Source organism: Thunnus maccoyii, chromosome 12 (genome assembly GCF_910596095.1).
Source record: "Thunnus maccoyii chromosome 12, fThuMac1.1, whole genome shotgun sequence".
Taxonomy (NCBI): Eukaryota; Metazoa; Chordata; class Actinopteri; order Scombriformes; family Scombridae; genus Thunnus; species Thunnus maccoyii.
This window is the reverse complement of record NC_056544.1, coordinates 33,227,183-33,251,654: the sequence shown is the minus strand read 5'-3', so window position 1 is coordinate 33,251,654 and position 24,472 is coordinate 33,227,183. Positions and strand designations below refer to the sequence as shown.

At 47.3% G+C, this 24,472-nt stretch overlaps 2 protein-coding genes across 3 annotated transcripts in view; one reads left to right on the top strand and one right to left on the bottom strand.

Moving 5' to 3' along the window:
• Window positions 1-1,449, bottom strand: part of afg3l2 (AFG3-like AAA ATPase 2) — a 12,233-nt gene extending 10,784 nt beyond the window's left edge. For both annotated transcript variants that reach the window (XM_042427631.1, XM_042427632.1), the window contains exons 1-2: window positions 1,254-1,449; window positions 116-215 (exon numbers count right to left, since the gene is read on the bottom strand). In XM_042427631.1, the coding sequence (XP_042283565.1) occupies window positions 116-215; window positions 1,254-1,337 (184 nt within the window). In that variant the 5' untranslated portion in view covers window positions 1,338-1,449. The remainder of the gene's footprint in view (window positions 1-115; window positions 216-1,253) is intronic.
• A 1,288-nt stretch (window positions 1,450-2,737) lies between these two features.
• Window positions 2,738-21,517, top strand: fastk (Fas-activated serine/threonine kinase). The gene is made up of 11 exons (XM_042427630.1): window positions 2,738-2,881; window positions 6,548-7,367; window positions 7,522-7,867; window positions 14,444-14,631; window positions 15,267-15,415; window positions 16,167-16,383; window positions 16,478-16,637; window positions 16,813-16,904; window positions 17,012-17,699; window positions 17,817-17,931; window positions 20,158-21,517. Exons 2-11 carry the CDS (start codon window positions 6,590-6,592, stop codon window positions 20,242-20,244), a joined length of 2,820 nt encoding a protein of 939 aa, XP_042283564.1. The 5' UTR covers window positions 2,738-2,881; window positions 6,548-6,589; the 3' UTR covers window positions 20,245-21,517.
• Window positions 21,518-24,472: the final 2,955 nt, after the last annotated feature.

The window sequence follows — 24,472 nt, the reverse complement described above, 5'->3', positions numbered from 1 at the left end:
AAGTTTCTGTAATTTAACTAAACTGCAGCTCATAAATATTGTGGAGATTTCTTGGATTAATGTTAATTATTGTGATCACAAAGTAGAAATTTCCTGGAGGAAGTGATTAATGTACCTTTTGGTGGTTTGGAGCTCAGTCTCCTGTAGGCTCCTAACAGGTCAGTCAGCAGGCTCCGCCCACCCTCCACCTGCCCCGCTGTGGTCGGAAACATCACCTGAGAAACACAGAGACTCACTGTTTCCTCTTTCCTCTCCCATTAATCATCTCACCACCCCTCAGATTTATCTGCTGACCCTTTGGAGGGGCCCGACCCCTAGGTTGGGAACCACTGGACTAAACTAGCTAACTGTATATAAAGTAGTGTAAACTAGCTCCACCTCCAGCAGCTACAACAGTAACATGCTGCTCTAACACTGATGCTTCACTATTAATAATCTAATGATGTCATATATAATAATATATCAGTCAGAGGGACCAAACCACTACTTTTACTGCAATACTTTAACTACATCAAGCTCATAATACTTATGTACTTTTACTGCAATACTTTAACTACATCAAGCTCATAATACTTATGTACTTTTACTGCAATACTTTAACTACATCAAGCTCATAATACTTATGTACTTTTACTGCAATACTTTAACTACATCAAGCTCATAATACTTATGTACTTTTACTGCAATACTTTAACTACATCAAGCTCATAATACTTATGTACTTTTACTGCAATACTTTAACTACATCAAGCTCATAATACTACATGTACTTTTACTGCAATACTTTAACTACATCAAGCTCATAATACTTATGTACTTTTACTGCAATACTTTAACTACATCAAGCTCATAATACTTATGTACTTTTACTGCAATACTTTAACTACATCAAGCTCATAATACTACATGTACTTTTACTGCAATACTTTAACTACATCAAGCTCATAATATTTATGTACTTTTACTGCAATACTTTAACTACATCAAGCTCATAATATTTATGTACTTTTACTGCAATACTTTAACTACATCAAGCTCATAATACTTATGTACTTTTACTGCAATACTTTAACTACATCAAGCTCATAATACTTATGTACTTTTACTGTAGGAGGGTTTTTCATGGAGGACTTTTGCTTGTAATGGGGGGCTCAGCGCCCACCTCTGCCCCCGGGTAGGAGGCTCTGTGTGCGGGGTTGTTTTGGCCGCTGTCCTGATTAGCATGTTAGCCTGTTAGCATGTGTTCCACCTACCAGCCTGCCGGGCGCGTTGGAGGGCAGCAGCAGCCGGAACATGGTCCTGCAGCCCGCCGACAGTCGCAGGTAGCGGTGAGCCATCCTCACACCGGAGAACACCGACACACACCGGACAGCAAGACGAGAACAGCCCCTAAACACGACTCAAGTTCATCATCTTTGCTCCGTAACCGCTGCGCTCCGCCATCTTTACTGCGGCCGCTGCTTCTTCTTCGTGGGACGTGTTGGTGGCGACACCGCCCCCTCCCGACAGCCAGAGTAATAACACCAGTATTATTATTAATAATAATATCAGTGGTCATATCTACACTAACATTGATACAGGCAAAGTTTACACAGAGTAAAGATGAGTTACACCGTGTTTGCACAGACGCAGGCTTCACTCAGTCAGGTTCAAAAAGAAACACATTTACAATTAATTAAGTTTAAACTAAAGTTACATTTTCAAAAAAGAGTTGCATGGTCTGAGAGATGTTACATCATTTACAACAGTTATTCTTGTGATTTGTGATACTGAGTTATATAAATAAAATTGACTCGAGCATTTCACTGAGCCTCAGAAATCCCCTCTGCTCAAAAATCAGTGTTTCTTCTTGTTCCTTCAGCTGGATGTTTGTTCGTCTCTGTGCAGTTTGTTTTCATTCATCTGCTGAAGGAGGAAAGTTTCTCTGAGCTCACTGAACTCTGACTTTAACACATGAACCTACAAGCAGGATTTGTGACATCACAACTTATTCTAGAGCCAATCAGGGTCCAGTATTCGACTGACACAGTGTGATGTGAAGCCTGCTGTCACAAACACTGAGAATCAACTTTACAGTGAAGGGAACATCTGGCGTCCAGCAGGAAAACTGTAGAAACAACAAAACTCACACATTCTGGAGTGTTAATGAGGGAGCAGTCATGATGTCATCTTAAGGATTTTTAAAGTAGTAATTATTTTTTTCAACGATATGTTTATTGAGTTTTCAACTTTTTATAAAGAAAAATGTAATGCATGCATAACTACTCTGTATAAATAAAATAATATGCACATACCGTATATACACATTTCTGATCTGATATACAGTATATGATCTATACATATTATACACGCATAAACAAAAACAACCTCCCCCCATTATTTTCCTCAGTGTCAGAGTGAAATCAATAACATGAAAGGCTCTTGATGAGACAGTCTGCATTATGTTAATTACAAAGTCTGTAGATACCTAAAAACTAAATTACTGGTGGGGGGTCAGACGCCCTTTAGCTTATTTTTCTGTATTTGCTATAAGAACATTTAATACTCTGCAAACATATTTCTCCACAGACTGAGCTGCTTTATTTATGATGATGATATAATAATAATAATAATAATAATAATAACAGCATCTTTAGTCCATATTCCTGCCTCCTCCTCACCAGCTGAAGGCGGTAAAGCTCCGTTCCACCGGACCTGAAGAAGAAGAAGAGGCCCCGCCCCCTTGCCTCTGCAGTTGCATGCCGGGTAAGAATGATGGCGTCTGCGGGCTGTGCGGAGGAATGAAGTGGTGGACCACTGCCTGTTTCCCCGGTGAACCCGCGCTGTCAGCGGCCTCAGCTGTTTCCTCAGAGCGGAGCTGCAGGTGTTACTGAGCGATGAGGTAAACTGTCACACCCGGGAACCCCTGCTGTACCCCGGGGAACGACCGGGGAACGACCGGGGAACGATCGGGGAACGACTGAGGAGCAACGGGGAACGACCGGGGGAAGGACAGACTAATGCTAACAGGCTAACAGGCTAACTGTCAGCTGGTGGAGCCAGCTGACAGTTAGCCTGTTAGCATTTTAGCTTGTGTTACTGTAGTGTAGTTTAGCTTTCTGCTAGCATGTAGCTCATTTAGCTTGTGTTACTGTAGTGTAGCTAAGCTCTCAGTTAGCATGTGACTCTGTTAGCTCCACGCTACGGTTAGCCGGGCTGCTAACTGTCTCCGCCGGCTGTCAATTAGCAGCGACAGCTAGCCGGCTAGCCGCTAACTGATAACAACAAAACACACCGTCGGATCTTAAGTTAGAGCATGACGTCATCACATTTATTTGACATAAGTGGTGACGTATCTGTGACGCCGCAGCGGGGTGCTACTTGCTAATTAGCCGACTGCATGCTAACGTTAGCATGTGGGCCCGGTCTGAAGCTCACAGGGAACAGGTGGGCTGCAGGGCTGTGACGTACAGGTGAGCTGCAGGGCTGTGACGTACAGGTGATCAGGTTCTAATTGATTGATCAGAGAGTCCATCTCTCTGAGTCTCAGCTTCATGCTACTGCAGGTCACTCAGACCTACTAAAGATTAACTCTACTGATGCTTTCTACCACAGCTCACAGTCCTCATCAGTAAGAGAAGCAGGTAGTGTCAGTGTCACACTGAGGCGTCTCTAAAAAACTGTCACACTGCAGATAAATGTTGGTGAATCGAAGCAGAGACGCCTTCAGTCTGTTTGTGTCTGGACGTACTAAAGAGAATGAGTGTTTCTCCTAAACTTTATTCAACAAACTGCACTTGAATGCATGAAATATGCAGGGCTGCAACTAATAATTTTTTTCTTTATTAATTAATCAATTAGTTGTTTGGTCTTTAAAATGGTGAAAAATGTGGATCAGTGTTTCCCAAACATGACGTTCACAACTCAAAGATATTCAGTTTACTGTCATAGAGACTAAAGAAACCAAAAAATATTCACATTTAAGAAGCTGAAATCAGAGAATTTGGACTTTTTCTTCTTGAAAAATGACTCAAAACGACTGATCAGTTATCTAAATAGTTGGTAATTAATTTAATAGCTGCCAAGTAATTGATTAATTGTTGCAGCTCCAGAAATGTATATTCTGAGTCATTTCATGTCGTCTTCTGATTGGTTGGTTTGTAGTTGTAGCAGCAGTCACATGGTCAGAATTTGGTCTCACAGACACCAAAGATTTGACCACGTTTCTCTCAGAGCAGCAGCACGCGATAATCAGTCTGTCAGGAACATCAGTGACTTCCTGTTTATACAAACAGCAGCAACAAACATCTCAGACTCAACATTCAAGATTCAAGAAACTTTACTGTCACAAAGTTGACGCAGCTCAGTCAAAGACAGTAGAAACAGTAAAAACATCAAAGTAGATGTTTGAGTCAACATGTGAGAGAGTCTAGTCTAGTCTAGAGAGAGTCTAGTCTAGTCTAGAGAGAGTCTAGTCGAGTCTAGAGAGAGTCTAGTCGAGTCTAGAGAGAGTCTAGTCTAGTCTAGAGAGAGTCTAGTCGAATCTAGAGAGAGTCTAGTCGAGTCTAGAGAGAGTCTAGTCTAGTCTAGAGAGAGTCTAGTCTAGTCTAGAGAGAGTCTAGTCTAGAGAGTCTAGTCTAGTCTAGAGAGAGTCTAGTCTAGAGAGTCTAGTCTAGTCTAGAGAGTCTAGTCTAGAGAGTCTAGTCTAGAGAGTCTAGTCTAGTCTAGAGAGTCTAGTCTAGAGAGTCTAGTCAAGTGAGAGTCTAGTCTAGAGAGTCTAGTCTAGTCTAGTCTAGAGAGTCTAGTCTAGTCTAGAGAGAGTCTAGTCTAGAGAGAGTCTAGTCTAGAGAGAGTCTAGTCTAGTCTGGATAGAGTCTAGTCTATATAGGGTCTGGTCTAGTCTAGTCTAGATAGAGTCTAGTCTAGTCTATATAGAGCCTAGTGTAGTCTAGAGAGAGTCTAGTCTAGTCTAGAGAGAGTCTAGTCTAGTCTAGAGAGAGTCTAGTCTAGATAGTCTAGTCTACAGAGAGTCTAGTCTAGCCTAGATAGAGCCTAGTGTAGTCTAGAGAGAGTCTAGTCTAGAGAGAGTCTAGTCTAGATAGAGTCTAGTCTAGTCTAGAGAGTCTAGTCTACAGGGAGTCTAGTCTAGCCTAGATAGAGCCTAGTGTAGTCTGGAGAGAGTCTAGTCTAGAGAGTCTAGTCTAGAGAGTCTAGTCTAGAGAGTCTAGTCTAGAGAGAGTCTAGTCTGGTCTAGAGAGAGTCTAGTCTAGAGAGTCTAGTCTAGTCTAGAGAGTCTAGTCTACAGAGAGTCTAGTCTACAGAGTCTAGTCTACAGAGAGTCTAGTCTAGATAGAGTCTAGTATAGTCTAGAGAGAGTCTAGTCTACAGAGAGTCTAGTCTACAGAGAGTCTAGTCTAGTCTAGATAGAGTCTAGTGTAGGCTAGATAGAGTCTAGTCTATATAGAGTCTAATGTGGTCTAGATAGAGTCTAGTCTACAGAGAGTCTAGTCTAGATAGAGTCTAGTGTAGGCTAGATAGAGTCTAGTCTATATAGAGTCTAATGTGGTCTAGATAGAGTCTAGTCTAGCCTGGATAGTCTAGATAGAGTCTAGTCTAGATACAGTCTAGTCTAGATACAGTCTAGTCTATATAGAGTCTAGTGTAGTCTAGTCTAGTCTTGTCTAGATAGTCTAGTCTAGTGTAGTCTAGATAGAGTCTAGTCTATATAGAGCCTAGTGTAGTCTGGTCTAGTCTAGATAGAGTCTAGTGTAGTCTAGTCTAGTCTAGATAGTCTAGTCTAGTGTAGTCTAGATAGAGTCTAGTCTATATAGAGCCTAGTGTAGTCTAGTCTAGTCTAGATAGAGTCTGTCTAGTCTAGTGTAGTCTAGATAGTCTAGTCTAGTGTAGTCTAGATAGAGTCTAGTCTATATAGAGCCTAGTGTAGTCTGGTCTAGTCTAGATAGAGTCTGTCTAGTCTAGTGTAGTCTAGATGGAGTCTAGTCTAGTGTAGTCTAGGTAGAGTCTAGTCTATATAGAGCCTAGTGTAGTCTGGTCTAGTCTAGATAGAGTCTGTCTAGTCTAGTGTAGTCTAGATAGAGTCTAGTCTAGTCTAGATAGAGAGCTGAGCTGGATGTGATGAAGGAAGCTCACAGGCACTGAAAGCTCCACAGGGATGACCTTCATGTATCTCTGCTTCAGTAAGTAAGGAGTCCTTGAGTTTAGAGCAGCAACCATCAGTCGATCAACAGAAAGAAAACTGAAAATCAGAAACTGTTTTCATAATTGATTAATTATTCTTGTAATTTTTTACCCAAAAAAACAAAAATCTTCAGCTTTTCTCAGATGTGGTGATTCAGAGTTTTCCTTCGTCACACGACAGTTAACTGAATATTTCTGAACGAGACGTTTAGAGATCTTTGACTTTGGAAATTATATAATTATAACACACACCTCACACACACACACACACACGACCCCCACACACACACACCTGAGTCCACCAGGTGTTTGCAGGTGTATTTCTGAACCGAGCAGCTCACCTGTTGTTTCTTCTTCTCTTGCGGTGTAGGAGTGGCGTGCTGTTGCCTCCAGGCAGCCTGGCTGTTGGACTATGCTGTGTTTGTCCACTGGGTGGCGCCTCCTGAGCCGAGCTCGACCCCCCCGCGCCACCGCTCTGTCCGTCACCATGTACGCCACTCGCCTGTACAGCACTGCGGGGGGAGGAGGAGGGGGCGGGGGAGGGGGCGGGGTTAAACCGGGGAGGAGGGCGGGGCTGGCTGTGCTCGAGGCGCCTCACACTCCACATCCCCACCTCCCCCACCACCCGGGCCCACCTCCCCCCGCCTACCCGCTGTACCAGGGCCGCCCCGACGGCCACCGAGGAGCTCACTTTCACCACCACTACCACCCCCATCCGCAGCCCGCCCACCTTGCCCCGCCCCCGCTGCCCCCCCACTACCAGCACCACGCCCACTTCCATGCTTACGGAGGCGGGGCTCCAGCTGCAGCGACCGCTGGGGGCAAGAAGAAGACGTGGAACTTCATCCATGAGAAGATGAGCTATGACACGTTCTTCACCATGAAGCGTCTGATTGAGCGCTCGCGGCGGCCCGACGAGGTGCTGCGCTGGGTCACTCAGAACCCGGCCAAGATCTCCCACAACCACTACCCCGTCGCCCTGCAGAAGATCGGACAGCTGCTCCAGGCCGCGCCGCCACGGCCTGGCGGGGACGCCGACAGCGAGGCTTCGGGAGGAGCGGAGGGGAGTGATGGGCGCCACATCCTGGAACATCAGGACTTCCAGACTCTCTGCAGCGCCATCGTCAACGACTGCGCAAAGTTCGACAACTTCAGCATCGTCAACTGTCTGTACGCCGTGGCAGCGCTTGGTGAGTCTGCTGGTCACCATGACAACAGCAACAGTTTATTGCTTTAACCAACTGTCATCGCCATGGCGACACCAGCAGGTCAGAGCAATAAACTGTGTGTGTGTGTGTGTGTTCCTGTGTGTGTGTGTGTGTGTGTGTGTGTGTGTGTGTTCAGGGCTCTCCAGCGACTCTCAGGTGGTCCAGGTGTTGGAGGCGGAGTCTCAGTCCAGACTGAACCAGTTTAACCAGAAGGATGTGTCGATGGTGTTCAGCTCCAGCATGAAGCTGCATCCTGGCAGCCAGCACCCGCTGACGGAGGCGTGCCTGGCCGGCCTGGAGAAGAACCTGGAGCGAGAGCGCCACCCGCAGACTCTCTTCCTGCTGCTGTCCTACTACAGACTCAAGTGGCGCTCACTACAGCCGCAGGAAGCAGCTGCAGCTGCGCCTGCGGGGAGCGCTGTGACTGCAACCACTGCTAACAACAACACACCTCCGAACCCTGAACAACTGCTCGCCAACAGGTGAGCAGGAAATGGACGCTGCCTGATGTAGGTTACTTCCACTGGTATGACGCGAAGGGTCAAATTGTGCTGCATTGATTTGTGCTGAGTCGCGCCCAAGATGGACCGTCTCTGGAGTCGGGCCAAAGCGCGCCCGATCCACCGCCAAGCCGGTTGCTGTAATGTCTCACCAACTGTGGCCAACCCGTGATGACCTCCAGTGTTTCGTCTATATTCATTCCGCACCTGTTTATTTCACATAATCATTAATATCAACAGGCTACTAATGACTTTCAGCAATAACACCTGACGTTACAGTGGAATTATTATGAGTCGCCTGGTACGAGAGCAGCGTCATTCTGTTAAGGAACAGAGCAGCGTCAGGAAAAGAAAAGTTGTCAGTGTGTCAGTAGATGTGCAGTACAGACTACGGCATGTCAGTAAATAAATGCTGTATCTTCTCAAGACCAAGAAAAGTCACATCTGTTGGTTCCAAACTGCCTGAAAAGTGAAGGGTATTAGCAACAAACAACAGCAAAGTTAGCAACAATGGGTTAGCCTAACCTGACGACGCTAAATAGAGAAATAGAGAACAGAAAAATGTGGCTGCTGAGTCTCCCGACTTTTGCAGGAACGGCAGCGGTTCCTCTGAGGTAACGTTACTGTGTGCCGACCGCAGGAACGGCATCGGTTCTCTGAGGTAACGTTACTGTGCGCTGACCGCAGGAACGGCATCGGTTCCTCTGAGGTAACGTTACTGCACCGACCGCAGGAACGGCAGCGGTTCCTCTGAGGTAACGTTACTGCACCGACCGCAGGAACGGCAGCGGTTCCTCTGAGGTAACGTTACTGTGCGCCGACCGCAGGAACGGCATCGGTTCCTCTGAGGTAACGTTACTGTGTGCCGACCGCAGGAACGGCATCGGTTCCTCTGAGGTAACGTTACTGTGCGCCAACCGCAGGAACGGCAGCGGTTCCTCTGAGGTAACGTTACTGTGCGCCGACCGCAGGAACGGCAGCGGTTCCTCTGAGGTAACGTTACTGCACCGACCGCAGGAACGGCATCGGTTCTCTGAGGTAACGTTACTGTGCGCTGACCGCAGGAACGGCATCGGTTCCTCTGAGGTAACGTTACTGCACCGACCGCAGGAACGGCAGCGGTTCCTCTGAGGTAACGTTACTGTGCGCCGACCGCAGGAACGGCATCGGTTCCTCTGAGGTAACGTTACTGCACCGACCGCAGGAACGGCATCGGTTCCTCTGAGGTAACGTTACTGTGCGCCGACCGCAGGAACGGCAGTGGTTCCTCTGAGGTAACGTTACTGTGCGCCGACCGCAGGAACGGCATCGGTTCCTCTGAGGTAACGTTACTGCACCGACCGCAGGAACGGCATCGGTTCCTCTGAGGTAACGTTACTGTGCGCCGACCGCAGGAACGGCAGTGGTTCCTCTGAGGTAACGTTACTGTGCGCCGACCGCAGGAACGGCATCGGTTCCTCTGAGGTAACGTTACTGCACCGACCGCAGGAACGGCATCGGTTCCTCTGAGGTAACGTTACTGTGCGCCGACCGCAGGAACGGCAGTGGTTCCTCTGAGGTAACGTTACTGTGCGCCGACCGCAGGAACGGCAGCGGTTCCTCTGAGGTAACGTTACTGTGCGCCGACCGCAGGAACGGCAGTGGTTCCTCTGAGGTAACGTTACTGCACCGACCGCAGGAACGGCAGTGGTTCCTCTGAGGTAACGTTACTGCACCGACCGCAGGAACGGCAGCGGTTCCTCTGAGGTAACGTTCCTGCGCCGACCGCAGGAACGGCAGCGGTTCCTCTGAGGTAACGTTACTGTGCGCCGACTGCAGGAACGGCATCGGTTCCTCTGAGGTAACGTTACTGCACCGACCGCAGGAACGGCATCGGTTCCTCTGAGGTAACGTTACTGTGCGCCGACCGCAGGAACGGCATCGGTTCCTCTGAGGTAACGTTACTGCACCGACCGCAGGAACGGCATCGGTTCCTCTGAGGTAATGTTACTGCACCGACCGCAGGAACGGCAGTGGTTCCTCTGAGGTAACGTTACTGTGCGCCGACTGCAGGAACGGCATCGGTTCCTCTGAGGTAACGTTACTGTGCGCCGACCGCAGGAACGGCAGTGGTTCCTCTGAGGTAACGTTACTGTGCGCCGACCGCAGGAACGGCAGCGGTTCCTCTGAGGTAACGTTACTGTGCGCCGACCGCAGGAACGGCAGTGGTTCCTCTGAGGTAACGTTACTGTGCGCCGACCGCAGGAACGGCATCGGTTCCTCTGAGGTAATGTTACTGTGCGCCGACCGCAGGAACGGCATCGGTTCCTCTGAGGTAACGTTACTGTGCGCCGACCGCAGGAACGGCATCGGTTCCTCTGAGGTAACGTTACTGTGCGCCGACCGCAGGAACGGCATCGGTTCCTCTGAGGTAACGTTACTGTGCGCCGACCGCAGGAACGGCAGCGGTTCCTCTGAGGTAACGTTACTGTGCGCCGACCGCAGGAACGGCAGCGGTTCCTCTGAGGTAACGTTACTGTGCGCCGACCGCAGGAACGGCAGTGGTTCCTCTGAGGTAATGTTACTGCACCGACCGCAGGAACGGCAGCGGTTCCTCTGAGGTAACGTTACTGCACCGACCGCAGGAACGGCAGCGGTTCCTCTGAGGTAACGTTACTGTGCGCCGACCGCAGGAACGGCATCGGTTCCTCTGAGGTAACGTTACTGTGTGCCGACCGCAGGAACGGCATCGGTTCCTCTGAGGTAACGTTACTGTGCGCCAACCGCAGGAACGGCAGCGGTTCCTCTGAGGTAACGTTACTGTGCGCCGACCGCAGGAACGGCAGCGGTTCCTCTGAGGTAACGTTACTGCACCGACCGCAGGAACGGCATCGGTTCTCTGAGGTAACGTTACTGTGCGCTGACCGCAGGAACGGCATCGGTTCTCTGAGGTAACGTTACTGTGCGCTGACCGCAGGAACGGCATCGGTTCCTCTGAGGTAACGTTACTGCACCGACCGCAGGAACGGCATCGGTTCCTCTGAGGTAACGTTACTGTGCGCCGACCGCAGGAACGGCATCGGTTCCTCTGAGGTAACGTTACTGCACCGACCGCAGGAACGGCATCGGTTCCTCTGAGGTAACGTTACTGTGCGCCGACCGCAGGAACGGCATCGGTTCCTCTGAGGTAACGTTACTGCACCGACCGCAGGAACGGCATCGGTTCCTCTGAGGTAACGTTACTGTGCGCCGACCGCAGGAACGGCAGTGGTTCCTCTGAGGTAACGTTACTGTGCGCCGACCGCAGGAACGGCAGCGGTTCCTCTGCGGTAACGTTACTGTGCGCCGACCGCAGGAACGGCAGTGGTTCCTCTGAGGTAACGTTACTGCACCGACCGCAGGAACGGCAGTGGTTCCTCTGAGGTAACGTTACTGCACCGACCGCAGGAACGGCAGCGGTTCCTCTGAGGTAACGTTACTGCGCCGACCGCAGGAACGGCAGCGGTTCCTCTGAGGTAACGTTACTGTGCGCCGACTGCAGGAACGGCATCGGTTCCTCTGAGGTAACGTTACTGCACCGACCGCAGGAACGGCATCGGTTCCTCTGAGGTAACGTTACTGTGCGCCGACCGCAGGAACGGCATCGGTTCCTCTGAGGTAACGTTACTGTGCGCCGACCGCAGGAACGGCATCGGTTCCTCTGAGGTAACGTTACTGCACCGACCGCAGGAACGGCATCGGTTCCTCTGAGGTAATGTTACTGCACCGACCGCAGGAACGGCAGTGGTTCCTCTGAGGTAACGTTACTGTGCGCCGACTGCAGGAACGGCATCGGTTCCTCTGAGGTAACGTTACTGTGCGCCGACCGCAGGAACGGCAGTGGTTCCTCTGAGGTAACGTTACTGTGCGCCGACCGCAGGAACGGCAGCGGTTCCTCTGAGGTAACGTTACTGTGCGCCGACCGCAGGAACGGCAGTGGTTCCTCTGAGGTAACGTTACTGTGCGCCGACCGCAGGAACGGCATCGGTTCCTCTGAGGTAATGTTACTGTGCGCCGACCGCAGGAACGGCATCGGTTCCTCTGAGGTAACGTTACTGTGCGCCGACCGCAGGAACGGCATCGGTTCCTCTGAGGTAACGTTACTGTGCGCCGACCGCAGGAACGGCATCGGTTCCTCTGAGGTAACGTTACTGTGCGCCGACCGCAGGAACGGCAGCGGTTCCTCTGAGGTAACGTTACTGTGCGCCGACCGCAGGAACGGCAGCGGTTCCTCTGAGGTAACGTTACTGTGCGCCGACCGCAGGAACGGCAGTGGTTCCTCTGAGGTAACGTTACTGTGCGCCGACCGCAGGAACGGCATCGGTTCCTCTGAGGTAATGTTACTGCACCGACCGCAGGAACGGCAGCGGTTCCTCTGAGGTAACGTTACTGCACCGACCGCAGGAACGGCAGCGGTTCCTCTGAGGTAACGTTACTGTGCGCCGACCGCAGGAACGGCATCGGTTCCTCTGAGGTAACGTTACTGCACCGACCGCAGGAACGGCAGCGGTTCCTCTGAGGTAACGTTACTGCACCGACCGCAGGAACGGCAGCGGTTCCTCTGAGGTAACGTTACTGTGCGCCGACCGCAGGAACGGCAGCGGTTCCTCTGAGGTAACGTTACTGCACCGACCGCAGGAACGGCATCGGTTCCTCTGAGGTAACGTTACTGTGCGCCGACTGCAGGAACGGCATCGGTTCCTCTGAGGTAACGTTACTGTGCGCCGACCGCAGGAACGGCAGCGGTTCCTCTGAGGTAATGTTACTGTGCGCCGACCGCAGGAACGGCAGTGGTTCCTCTGAGGTAACGTTACTGCACCGACCGCAGGAACGGCAGCGGTTCCTCTGAGGTAACGTTACTGCACCGACCGCAGGAACGGCAGTGGTTCCTCTGAGGTAACGTTACTGTGCGCCGACCGCAGGAACGGCATCGGTTCCTCTGAGGTAACGTTACTGTGCGCCGACTGCAGGAACGGCATCGGTTCCTCTGAGGTAACGTTACTGCACCGACCGCAGGAACGGCATCGGTTCCTCTGAGGTAACGTTACTGCACCGACCGCAGGAACGGCATCGGTTCCTCTGAGGTAACGTTACTGTGCGCCGACTGCAGGAACGGCAGTGGTTCCTCTGAGGTAACGTTACTGTGCGCCGACCGCAGGAACGGCAGTGGTTCCTCTGAGGTAATGTTACTGTGCGCCGACCGCAGGAACGGCATCGGTTCCTCTGAGGTAACGTTACTGTGCGCCGACCGCAGGAACGGCAGTGGTTCCTCTGAGGTAACGTTACTGTGCGCCGACCGCAGGAACGGCATCGGTTCCTCTGAGGTAACGTTACTGTGCGCCGACCGCAGGAACGGCATCGGTTCCTCTGAGGTAACGTTACTGTGCGCCGACCGCAGGAACGGCAGTGGTTCGGCACTGTACTCCGGTTAAAATAAATTAAATATGGTTGGCAGTCAAAATGAAATAACTCATAGTCGTCCTCGAGATGACGACGTCATTGCACTTAGTTTTCTTTAGTTTCCTTACAGTCAAACGGTGGTGAAAGTCGGCCTCAAACTAAAACAAAGCGGCGTGTGCGGATGAATATGTGGGTGGTTCGGTTAGCCGGCTAACTGCCCTGGATGTAGTTTACCATGCAGTCGCCGTAATGCTGCTTCAGACGGCTACTTTCTGTGTTTATTTTTGTTCAGACTCAGTAAAAATGGTGTTTATTTGGGCAGATGTCTGAGACTGATGAGTCTTGTTCTGTGTGCTTAACATGTTTTTGTGAACATCTAGTTAACCTGACACATAGAGCGGCCACATCCACGAGATACATCAGGTTGAAAACAACCAGAATGTTAACAGAAATGAAGAGATGACTGTCAGAGAAACACATTATCGCACAGATTTTTCCAAAACAACTGCAGCTGATTCCTGCTTATTTATTTTTATTGAATTTTATTAGATTTATAAAAAGTTGAATGTTTGTAGCTCAGATTTACAGAAGTGACCTGAGAGGTGCAGAGACGTCTTTATTCCCTAAATGTGTCTCATACAACTGTGATTTATGAGGCTGATTAATTCAACTTTATTAATCACCACCAGATCATCAGACACACAATAGATTTAGAGGCTATAAGGCTAAAAACTATATGATGGTAATAAATTAATAACTATAATATAAATACACACAGGTGGTAATGAGGATTTTTACTAAAAGATAAAACCATTAATATACTCTAATTTCTTAACTGATCCGTTAATTAATCCCATATTTAAGGTGAATACTAGTAAAATCTTCTAACGTAAACCAAAACACCTTTAACTCATTACTAATGGATTAGTCAAATATTTCCAGTTAATGTGGAAATTAAATAAACAGTCCAGTTATTGATGAAGCGTTTAGTTTTTCACATTAATGGATAAGTTGAGGGATTCCTTGGCTGTTTTATTTTAAGGAAGCACTACAGAGGTAGATTCAAGCTGTGACACGTATATTAAGTTGATTTCTGTATATTTATCATTAAATAAACGTCTCTCTGTCCTCCATGTGTAGAAAAATCCTGCGTCTGGTCAAACACACTCTGGCCAGTGTGAGCGGCGTTCGTGACCAGGAGATGGCGCTCCTGGACGAGATGTTGGCGGCGTGTGCTCGAGAGGCGAGCAACAAAAGTTTGGAGTTGATCTTCAGCTCCCACCTGTTCTACCAGAACCGACAGGAGAGGTTCATCAGCAGCCTGGCAGGTCTGTTCCTCACCTGCTGTCTCCTCCAGGAGCTTTACTGCTTCTGTCAGCATTCAGGCTGAAAGTGTTTGATTCTGCAGCAGCTTTTGTGATAAATAATGTGATTTATTTAAACTGGTACCAGTGAAGAGTCGTATGTAACGACTTCCTGCAGATCACAGAAACATCTATATTTCAGCTGAACATGAGAACCATGAGGACTCAACGTTCTATAAACAGAAAATACTGTACTTGAGTTCCATTTATAACCTTTATTAAATAAACTTTCAGCTCAACATCAGCAGCAAATAAAATCATCAATAATGTTATTAAAATAAATCTAGTTGGATGTTTGAGGCAGATTATGTCTCCTGACTCACTGAATCAAACCTCATCTGGGAACATTTGGGAACATTTGGGAACATTTGGGAATAGTTTTGCTCGTCTATGGTATCATGTTTGTTGGCAGGTGAGATTTGTCCATCTTCCACCTGAATGACGTCAGTTGCCGCCACACCAAACGCCACGATTGGTCCAAACCACAAGCAGCTGCTGATTCAGACGTTTATGTGGAAAAGTTTCTGTAATTTAACTAAACTGCTGGTCATGTTTCCTGTGTCCGACCACGTCACCTGTTGCGTGTTGCTCTCTAACAGAGGAGCTGCCGAAGAAGGTGGACAGCATCACGCCGTACACGATGGCTCTGATCGCCAAGTACATCGCTCGCCATCGCCTGAGAGAGACCCGCCTGCTCGACACCATCGCCGACTTCCTGGTGAAGAAAGCCGAGTACCTGGACAGTAAGGTGAGTACTACACACTGAGTACTACACACTGAGAACTACACACTGAGTACTACACAGGTAGTACCACACACTGAGTACTACACACTGAGTACTACACACTGAGTACTACACAGGTAGTACCACACACTGAGTACTACACACTGAGTACTACACACTGAGTACTACACAGGTAGTACCACACACTGAGTACTACACACTGAGTACTACACACTGAGTACTACACACTGAGTACTACACAGGTAGTACCACACACTGAGTACTACACACTGAGTACTACACAGGTAGTACCACACACTGAGTACTACACACTGAGTACTACACAGGTAGCACTACACACTGAGTACTACACAGGTAGTACTACACAGGTAGTACCACACACTGAGTACTACACACTGAGTACTACACAGGTAGCACTACACACTGAGTACTACACAGGTAGTACTACACAGGTAGTACCACACAGGTAGTACTACACTTGGACAGTGAAGGGAGGACGGGGCAGGTGGTCATATATGAATATTTGGAGTTATATTTGTGCACAATGGAACATTTTGAGCGCAGAAAAAGTTTTTTGCTAGAAAATAACATATAAATAACATATAAACAACATATATAAATAACATATGAATAACAAATATAAATAACATATAAATAACATATGAATAACATATATAAATAACATATAAATAACATATGAATAACATATATATGGTGTACAGGTGTCAGCAGGTGTGTGTGTCTCTGTCCTCAGGTGATCCAGAAGCTGGTGTTCCCGTTCAGCAGGATGAGTTACCGTCCGTCCGGCGAGCAGCAGTTCTTCTCTCGGCTGGAGGAGGTGGTGGAGCTGAAGGCGCTCAGCTCGCCGCTCGCCACCGTCAACATCCTGATGTCTCTGTTCCAGCTGGGACACTTCCCCGGCCTGGTGCTGCACCGCGTCTTCTCCTCTGCGTTCATCAGCAACGTCACTAGTCAGTACCAACCCGTCAATACTGACCCATTACTGCCTGCAGGGTCAGCCGGGTGCCTTACTGTGGCTCTAACCGCTCCCTGTCATCCCCGCAGACAGTCCGTACGCTCTGATCGTCCGGCGCTACCTTTCGCTACTGGATGCTGCTGTGGAGCTGGAGTACCGCGAGTACACGGGGCCACGACTGCAGGACGCTCACAAGGTGCTCATGTTTGACCACGCACTGACTGCTGACGAGGTCAACCGCAAGTACAGGTAACCGTCTCCAACCTAGTCTGACTGGTTCTGACATAAATTTGGTTCTGATGGATTCCTCTGGCCGGTTCTGTCTTGTTGGGACAAGTTCTTCAGGCCTGCTGTAACACGTTTTGCTGCTGAGTCATGACTGGTTCTGACTGGTTCTGGTTGTGACAAATTTGTTTCCTGTCAGTTATAAAGGTCTGGTGGCCGAGGCTCTGCGACAGCTGGTTGGAGAACAAAACTACAAACAGGACGAAGTACTCGCCCCGGGATACTACACAGGTACTATACAATAAATACTACAGAGGTACTACACAATAAATACTACACAGGTATTACACACGGAGTACTGCAGTTTTTGTGTGTTATAACCTTCTGTTGGTGTCCAGACTTCGTGCTGTGGATGGACTCTTCTGGTCGGGTTCTGCCCGTGCGACCCGGCGCTGGTTTGGCCCTCAGCATCGTTCCTCCGTCCTGCGTCGCCGTAGCGTCCAAGCCAGCTGACGGTGCAGTTACTGTGACCTCAGAGTTCCAGAAGTTCTCTCCATTTGTGGCACTGGAGGAGGGCGGTGAGCCTCCGCTGCAGCCGAGTGGGGCCATGGAGCCCAGGTCTTTCCTGCCCCACCACATCCGCAGCACGGCAGGGGCCACAGTGACCTCGGGGGCCCCTCGGCCCGGGGCTAACGGCGGCCCCTTGGATTATGGGCCCTACTATGTCCCTGCCACTGAGTATTACTCCGGTCTGGCCAAGGAGCATTCGCTGGAGAGCCAGGACAGCTCCACGCTCAGCAGCCCCCCCTCTGACAGCCTGGCCCCGCCCGGGGCCCAGGGGTCTGCAGGGGCCACCGCCCCAGACTCACTCTTCCAGTTCTCCATTGGGAAAATCCTGGAGGACGAGGGGGGGGCGGGGGCCCCTGCGGGCCAGGGGGCAGACTGCGAGCTGCCGGGGTTCTATGAGGGAGTGACATACCCTGAGGGGTCCGGGGCCGACAGAAGGCCCTCATCACCGCCACAGCTCCACCCCCCTGACCGGCCGGACCCCGACAACCCCCCAACAGACCAGAGACAGATCAGGAGGTCAGTCCACCCGAGAGTCTCAATAAACCTGATCGGACCAGGTTCTCAGGAATATCCCGTAATGTCCCGATGTGTCAGAGTGAGGACGGGGACTCTAACTGTGTCTGGTCTCTGCAGGGTCATCATGTCCGTGAATGACAAGTGGCATTACTGCCACAACTCGGAGGTTCTGGTGGGTTCCAGAGCCATGAGGGATCGCCACCTGAGGCTACTGGGATACATAATCTTGCAGGTCAGCTGCCACAACTCACTACTACCCACAATTCAAAGCTACTCACAACTCACTACTACTCGCAACTCACAACTCATAACCACTCACTACTACTCTCCACTCGTAACTACTCACTACTTCCCACAACTCACTACTATTCACAACTCACTACCACTCACAACACAACTACTTGCTACTCACTACTACACTCCTCGTAACTACTCACTACTACCCACAAACTCACTACTACTCACAACTCAAAGCTACTCACAACTACTCACAACTCACTACTACTCACCACTCGTAACTACTCACTACCCTTAACTACTCACTACTACACCAGGCCTGGAATTAAGTGATTTTTAGGGTGAGGCCACTTTGGCCTTTGATAAATACAAATTTATTGGGGCACTGAGGCCAAAACCGACGGTGCAAGAGCCTGCAGGAGAGAGTGTGACTGGTAAACTTTAAAACACAACATGTATTAATACTGACACTGAACAGTATTTAGCTGCTTGTGCTCATCACATCACGTTAATGTTAACTTTTACGTGGGAGAATCTTGCGCTACTGTTGATGCTCAGCGTGATGACAGAGACACTGGGAAACGTCGACTCTGTCTGTTTGCTGCGTCGCATGTAGTTTTAAATGAGGAAAGCCGCGACGGCCAGTTCAAACTGGGCCAACAAACTGGCCGTCTGGGTAGTTCATTTTAGAAGCAGCATTACGGCACCACTCCAGGGCATCGACAGCACGGGTCGCTGGACTGAGGAGTAATTCCTGCCCTGCTACTCACTACTCACAACCACTCACTACTACTCACTAACAACTACTCACAACCACTCACTACTACTCACTAACAACTACTCACAACCACTCACTAACTACTACTCACTACTACTCACTAATTACTCACTACTACTCACTAACTACTACTCACTAACAACTACTCACTACTACTCACTAACAACTACTCACAACCACTCACTACTACTCACTAACAACTACTCACTAACTACTACTCACTACTACTCACTAACAACTACTCACTAACTACTACTCACTACTACTCACTAATTACTCACTACTACTCACTAACTACTACTCACTAACAACTACTCACTACTACTCACTAACAACTACTCACAACCACTCACTAACTACTACTCACTACTACTCACTAATTACTCACTACTACTCACTAACTACTACTCACTAACAACTACTCACTACTACTCACTAACAACTACTCACAACCACTCACTACTACTCACTAACAACTACTCACTACTACTCACTAACAACTACTCACAACCACTCACTACTACTCACTAACTACTCACAACCACTCACTACTACTCACTAACAACTACTAACTACTACTCACTAACAACTACTCACTACTACTCACTAACAACTACTCACTACTACTCACTAACAACTACTCACAACCACTCACTACTACTCACTAACAACTACTCACAACCACTCACTACTACTCACTAACAACTACTAACTACTACTCACTAACAACTACTCACAACCACTCACTACTACTCACTAACAACTACTAACTACTACTCACTAACAACTACTAACAACCACTAACAACTACTCACTACTACTCACTAATTACTCACTACTACCATTACTACTCACTTACTACTCACTACTACTCACTAACTACTACCCATTACTACTCACTTACTACTCACTACTACTCACTAACTACTACCCATTACTACTCACTTACTACTCACTACTACTCACTTACTACTCACTACTACTCACTAACTACTACCCATTACTACTCACTTACTACTCACTACTACTCACTAACTACTACCCATTACTACTCACTTACTAGTCACTACTACTCACTACTACCCATTACTACTCACTTACTACTCACTACTACTCACTAACTACTACCCATTACTACTCACTTACTACTCACTACTACTCACTAACTACTACCCATTACTACTCACTTACTACTCACTACTACCCATTACTACTCACTTACTACTCACTACTACTCACTAACTACTACCCATTACTACTCACTACTACTCACTAACTACTCACTAACTACTCACTAGATCCGGGTCCTGGACCGCTGGAAGGTGGATGTGTTCTCTTTGATGTAGCTGTGCTAGCAGTGTCCCTCTGCCTCTAGTCCTCGTGCTAAGCCAGGCCAACAGGTGGTGTACTGTAGTGTGACCTGTCTGTTTTGTCCCCTCTCAGCTGCCGTACCACGAGCTGGAGAAGCTGAACGGCATCGAAGAAGTGAAGCAGTACCTGCACAAGAAGCTGCTGGACGTCCCGCTATGACGCTCTGTGTGTGTGTGTGTGTGTGTGTGCGCGTGTGTGTGTGTGTGTGTGTGTGTGTGTGTGTGATGTCATGGCTGGTTTGGGTTGGTAGTTTGAATCCTGGTCGGGGTCAGAGGTCAGCAGACGTCCTGCACATGAATCTTCTGTTTGTTTTATTAATCAATTTGCTTTTCTGTCACAAACTGAATATTTTGGGTTTTGTTGGTTCGTTTTCAGTTTTGTGACATTTTATAATGTAAAGAACTGGATCATTAATTGATCAGAACATTGATGTGCAGGTCGACTCCCATCAGGCTGTCCAGCTCTTTAAAGGACCCCCTTACTGCTTTCTGACCTCTTTCCAAATCAGCCCTCAGCTTTCAGAATGATCTTCTTCCTTCCAGCCAGCCGGCGGTTTCTTCTCACCTCTGTAAGAATCAGCAGCCGCCAACCAAACTCATCTGAGCGTTTAAGAAAACATTAGTTTTATGTACAAATATAAGTGTTGAATTATATTTTCAGTTCTGCTGTTTATTTTATTTTAATGTCGTTTTTTTGCCTAAAAACAGTCAAATTTAGTCTAAAAAGTATCAGAATCAGCCTTTGAAGATAAACCCAGAAATATTACCGCCGTGATGTCATATTATCATCGGGTCATGTGTTCATCAGGTGCTTTAATAACGCCGTGGTGCGTTCAAAGACACTCTGATTAAATGATGACCTCTGTTATTCAATAATCAAACCAAGACGATAAATAATCGTCAAACTTGGACGTTGTCTGTCATTAAAAACATTTTCCTGGCTGCTCTCACCTGCGCAGGTGTGCTGGTGAGTTGATTTGTGAGGTGTCATCAGAGAGCAGCGGATTGGTCCTTTAATGTGTGTGTTGGCGTGATCTGATTGGTCGCTGTGTGGATGAACAAACTGATTATATCTTTTGTTTGTTTAGGGGGTGGGGGGTGGGGAGTCCCTTTTTATAATGTTTGGTAACCGTGGAAACGATGATGATGCATGTGTGGGACTGCCAGCATTTTATAAAATCAGACTGTGGGGAGAGCAGTGGCTGATGGGTAATGTAGTTCTGTGTATGCGCACGACTGTATGGCAGGGAGTGGAGGTGTGTGTTACCATGGTAACGCAGTGTGTGTGTGCCAAAGCAGGAGGAGCCGGTGATTACTGTTGGGGGTCAAAGGTCAGATTATTTATTTGTGTATCAGGTGACGGACTGACGGATGTTTGTTTATATTCTATAAATCTATTAATTCAAATGTCTATAAAACTGAAACAAACTCAACTCGCCTGAGTGTCGTTTTTTCTGATGTCATAGTAAACACACACACTCACCTGTCGCTGACAGGTGAGTGTGTGTGTTACAGGTGAGTGTGTGTGTTACGGGTTAAAGTTCAGAGACAACTCGAATTCTTGCTTTAGTTCAGTTTTAATAAATATTTGTTGTAATATTTAATAACTTTTGAATTCCTATTACTGGACTAAACGCTGTAGCTACATTTAAGGAAGTAATTCCCTCTGGACCTCTGTAATGCCAGAGCCGCCTATTACTCAGCATTAATAGAAGAGAATAAAAACTGCCCTAGGTTCCTTTTCAGCACTTTGGCTGACAAAGAGTCATAACTCTACTGATCCATGTATTCCTATAGCTCTCAGTAGTAACGACTTTATGAGCTTCTTTAATGATAAAATTCTAACTATTAGAGACAAAATTAACCACCTCCTGCCCTCAACAGGCACCGTTCTCTCCCCAAACACAGGAACCTTGGTAACGGCAGTAAATCCTGACATATATTTGGACTGTTTTTCTCCAGTAGACTTGTCTGAACTAACTTCAATGATTTGTTCAGCTAAACCATCAACCTGTCTCTTAGATCCCATCCCAACTAGGCTGCTTAAGGAAGCCTTACCCTTAGTGAGCACTTCTTTACTAGATATGATCAATCTGTCTTTAGTAACAGGCTATGTACCACAGTCCTTTAAAGTAGCTGTAATTAAACCTCTTCTTAAGAAGCCTACTCTTGATTCAGGTGTTTTAGCCAATTATAGACCTATATCTAACCTTCCATTTCTCTCTAAGATCCTTGAGAAAGCAGTCTCTAATCAGTTATGTGACTTTCTACATAACAATAGTTTATTTGATGATTTTCAGTCAGGATTTAGAGGCATCATAGCACAGAGACAGCACTGGTGAAAGTCACTAATGACCTCCTAACTGCATCAGACAAAGGATTTGTCTCTATACTTGTCCTGTTAGATCTTAGTGCCGCATTCGACACAATTGACCATCAAATCCTTTTGCAGAGACTGAAACATTTAATTGGCATTAAAGGAACTGCATTAACCTGGTTTAAATCCTATTTATCAGACCGATTTCAGTTTGTACATGTGAATGATGAATCCTCCGTGAAGGCAAAAGTTAGACACGGAGTTCCACAAGGTTCTGTACTTGGACCAATTCTATTCACCTTATATATGCTTCCTTTAGGTAATATTATTAGGAAACACTCCATAAATTTTCATTGTTATGCAGATGATACCCAATTATATTTATCAATGAAGCCTGATGAAACCAATCAGTTAAACAAACTCCAAACATGCCTTAACGACATAAAGACCTGGATGACCTGCAATTTACTGCTACTAAACTCAGATAAAACTGAAGTTATTGTGTTTGGCCCTAAACACCTTAGAAACACATTATCTAATGATAAAGCTACTCTGGATGGCATTACCCTGGCCTCCAGCACCACCGTAAGGAATCTGGGAGTTATCTTTGATCAGGATATGTCCTTTAACTCCCACATAAATCAAATCTCAAGGACTGCCTTTTTTCACTTACGTAATATCACAAAAATCAGACACATCCTGTCCCTAAAAGATGCAGAAAAACTAGTTCACGCATTTGTTACTTCTAGGCTGGATTATTGCAATTCCTTATTATCAGGCTGCTCTAACAAGTCTCTAAAGACTCTCCAGCTGGTCCAGAATGTAGCTGCACGTGTTCTGACTAAAACTAGAAAAAGAGATCACATTTCTCCCATTTTAGCTTCTCTGCATTGGCTTCCTGTAAAATCTAGAATAGAATTTAAAATCCTTCTCCTAACTTACAAAGCCCTTAATGGTCAGGCACCATCATATCTTGAAGAGCTCATAATACTGTATTATCCCACTAGAACACTGCGCTCCCAGTATGCAGGCTTACTGGTGGTCCCTACAGTCTTTAAAAGTAGAATGGGAGGCAGAGCCTTCAGCTATCAGGCTCCTCGTCTATGGAACCATCTACCGGATTCAGTCCGGGGTGCAGACACCCTCTCTATGTTTAAGAGTAGGCTTAAAACTTTCCTTTTTGATAAAGCTTATAGTTAGGGCTGACCAGGCTCGCCTTGGATCAGCCCTTAGTTATGCTGCTATAGGCCTAGACTGCTGGGGGACTTCCCATGATGCACTGAGCTCCTCTCTCCTCCTCCTCCTCTCCATCTGTATGCATTCATGTAACATCAATGCATGTCACTAACTTTGCTTCTTCTCTGGAGTTTTTTGTGCTTTCTCATCTCACAGGAACCCCTGAGTCCCGGGCCGAACCTTCACGGTCCTTCACAGTCCTGATGGCATCCTTCCCTGGCTGTTGCTGCTGCTGCTGCTGTTGTTGTCATGATTGTTGTTATTCCCCCACCAATGCTTTTTGAAATTATTTTTCATATTTTTTTACCAAATCTCTAAAATGTTTTTCCCATGAAATTAATATGACATTAGAGGACCTGTATTAAAGCATTATAGTACATTTTAAGGGGATTTTTATTTTTTAACAACTTTTAATCTTTAATTCAAGCAGAAAACCTGTTAAAGCTCTTTGTACATTATAATTATTCATGTTTCCATTAATTTGTCCCAAGTCTTGATAAACTTGAATACTGAATAAAAATGCCTTCAAATCTCATGAACCAACAGTTAAAACTCATTAACGGACTCGCAGCTCGTTATTAGTCTGTTGATTATTTCCTGATTAATCAATTAAATGTTTTGTCTATAAAATGTCAGAAAACAGTGAAAAGTTTCTTTAATGATTTATTATTTATCAAAATGTTGATTAAGTTTCTGTCAATAAACTAATTGATTCTTTCTGATCCATGTGGAACTTCAGAGGAAACGTGTTGACGCTAGTGATGATGTCACAGTGATGTCACAGTGATGTCACAGTGATGTCACCGGGGTCACAAAATGAACTCAGAGACAGAAA

Excerpts from the sequence above, each read along its gene's own strand:
- fastk (XM_042427630.1), top strand. The coding sequence starts at position 6,590 with ATGCTGTGTTTGTCCACTGGGTGGCGCCTCCTGAGCCGAGCTCGACCC. Across the intron at positions 14,632-15,266 it reads GTTCATCAGCAGCCTGGCAG|AGGAGCTGCCGAAGAAGGTG; the intron begins GTCTGTTCCTCA and ends GCTCTCTAACAG. Across the intron at positions 16,638-16,812 it reads GAGGTCAACCGCAAGTACAG|TTATAAAGGTCTGGTGGCCG; the intron begins GTAACCGTCTCC and ends GTTTCCTGTCAG.